This window comes from Postia placenta, assembly GCF_002117355.1.
Source record: "Postia placenta MAD-698-R-SB12 unplaced genomic scaffold POSPLAscaffold_313, whole genome shotgun sequence".
NCBI lineage: Eukaryota > Fungi > Basidiomycota > Agaricomycetes > Polyporales > Adustoporiaceae > Rhodonia > Rhodonia placenta.
In genome coordinates, this window is record NW_020170144.1 from 1 (window position 1) to 1000 (window position 1000).

The 1000-nt window shown below is 62.0% G+C and overlaps 1 protein-coding gene across 1 annotated transcript; it reads left to right on the forward strand.

The window, feature by feature from the left end:
• Nucleotides 1-137: 137 nt before the first annotated feature.
• POSPLADRAFT_1063471 (hypothetical protein) lies at nucleotides 138-710 on the forward strand (the record flags this gene model as incomplete). Its single annotated transcript, XM_024481670.1, has 2 exons — nucleotides 138-303; nucleotides 361-710. 2 exons carry the CDS (start codon nucleotides 138-140, stop codon nucleotides 708-710), a joined length of 516 nt encoding a protein of 171 aa, XP_024332611.1.
• Between the last annotated feature and the right edge of the window lie 290 nt (nucleotides 711-1000).

A 1000-nucleotide genomic window follows, 5' to 3' on the forward strand; every position in this document is an offset into this window, starting at 1 on the left:
GACAGTCGTTCAATCCTGGGTCTGCGTCCCTGTCCGATTGGCGGCCTTCCCGGGCGTCCTTCGTCACATTCCCGTTCTCTCGCAGACTCTCCCGCCTTTTCACATCAACTCGCCTCCATCGGTCAGCCTCCTCGCAGATGACGCGTATCGCTGCCAAACGCCTCGCCAGCATCCTCTCATCGACGCATCACCCATGCCCGATCCGTGCAACCCCCACTCAGCCCCCCGAGTCGCGTGATGCGCGAGCACAGCGATGGCTTTGCGAGGAGGCCGTCTCCTGCGGATTCCCTTTCACGATGGTGGGTGATAGTGACCGTGAGGAAACACAGCGCAAAGGATGATTGATCCACGCTATCACAGACGCACTTCATGCCGAGTCTGCGCTATATCACACTACGATACTCTGGTTTCGCGTGTGGGCGTTCGGGCAGGGATCGGCACTGAAAGCGGTGTTTGGCCCAGCCAGCATGCGGGGATCTACGTACCGAAGGAACGGCGGGAGCACCGTGCGCGTCTGGTATGGCGACCGAGTCCTGCGCAACCGTGTCCTGTCGCACGACGGGTGCAGAGCTTGCACTGTCTCGCACTGCGAGCCCCTGTCTGGCCAGGGCCTGCCGGCACAGCGGCTGCCAGCACAGTCGACTATGGCGCCCCATGATCGCTCTGTTCGAGCAGCCCTGCCTCCTACGATCGCCGGTGGTGAGGCTTGACAGTGATGTGTATGGCTCCTCCACCCTCCAACTGACGCATGTCCTACGGCCCTCGCGCGTCGTGCATCTCTCGCAAATCCCCCGCGTTTCGCATCAGTCCGTCCTCATTGGCGTGCTCGCCGACCACTGGCAGCATCCTCGCGTCCACGCATCGCCCACCCCCGATCCGTGCAGCCCCCGCCACCACACCGGTGGCAGCGTCTCGTGATGCGCGATGACTCTGCGGAAACCTTCCTGCTGGGGTTTTATTTTTCACGCATGTTGGTCAGGAATACCATCTGTTCGTGCAC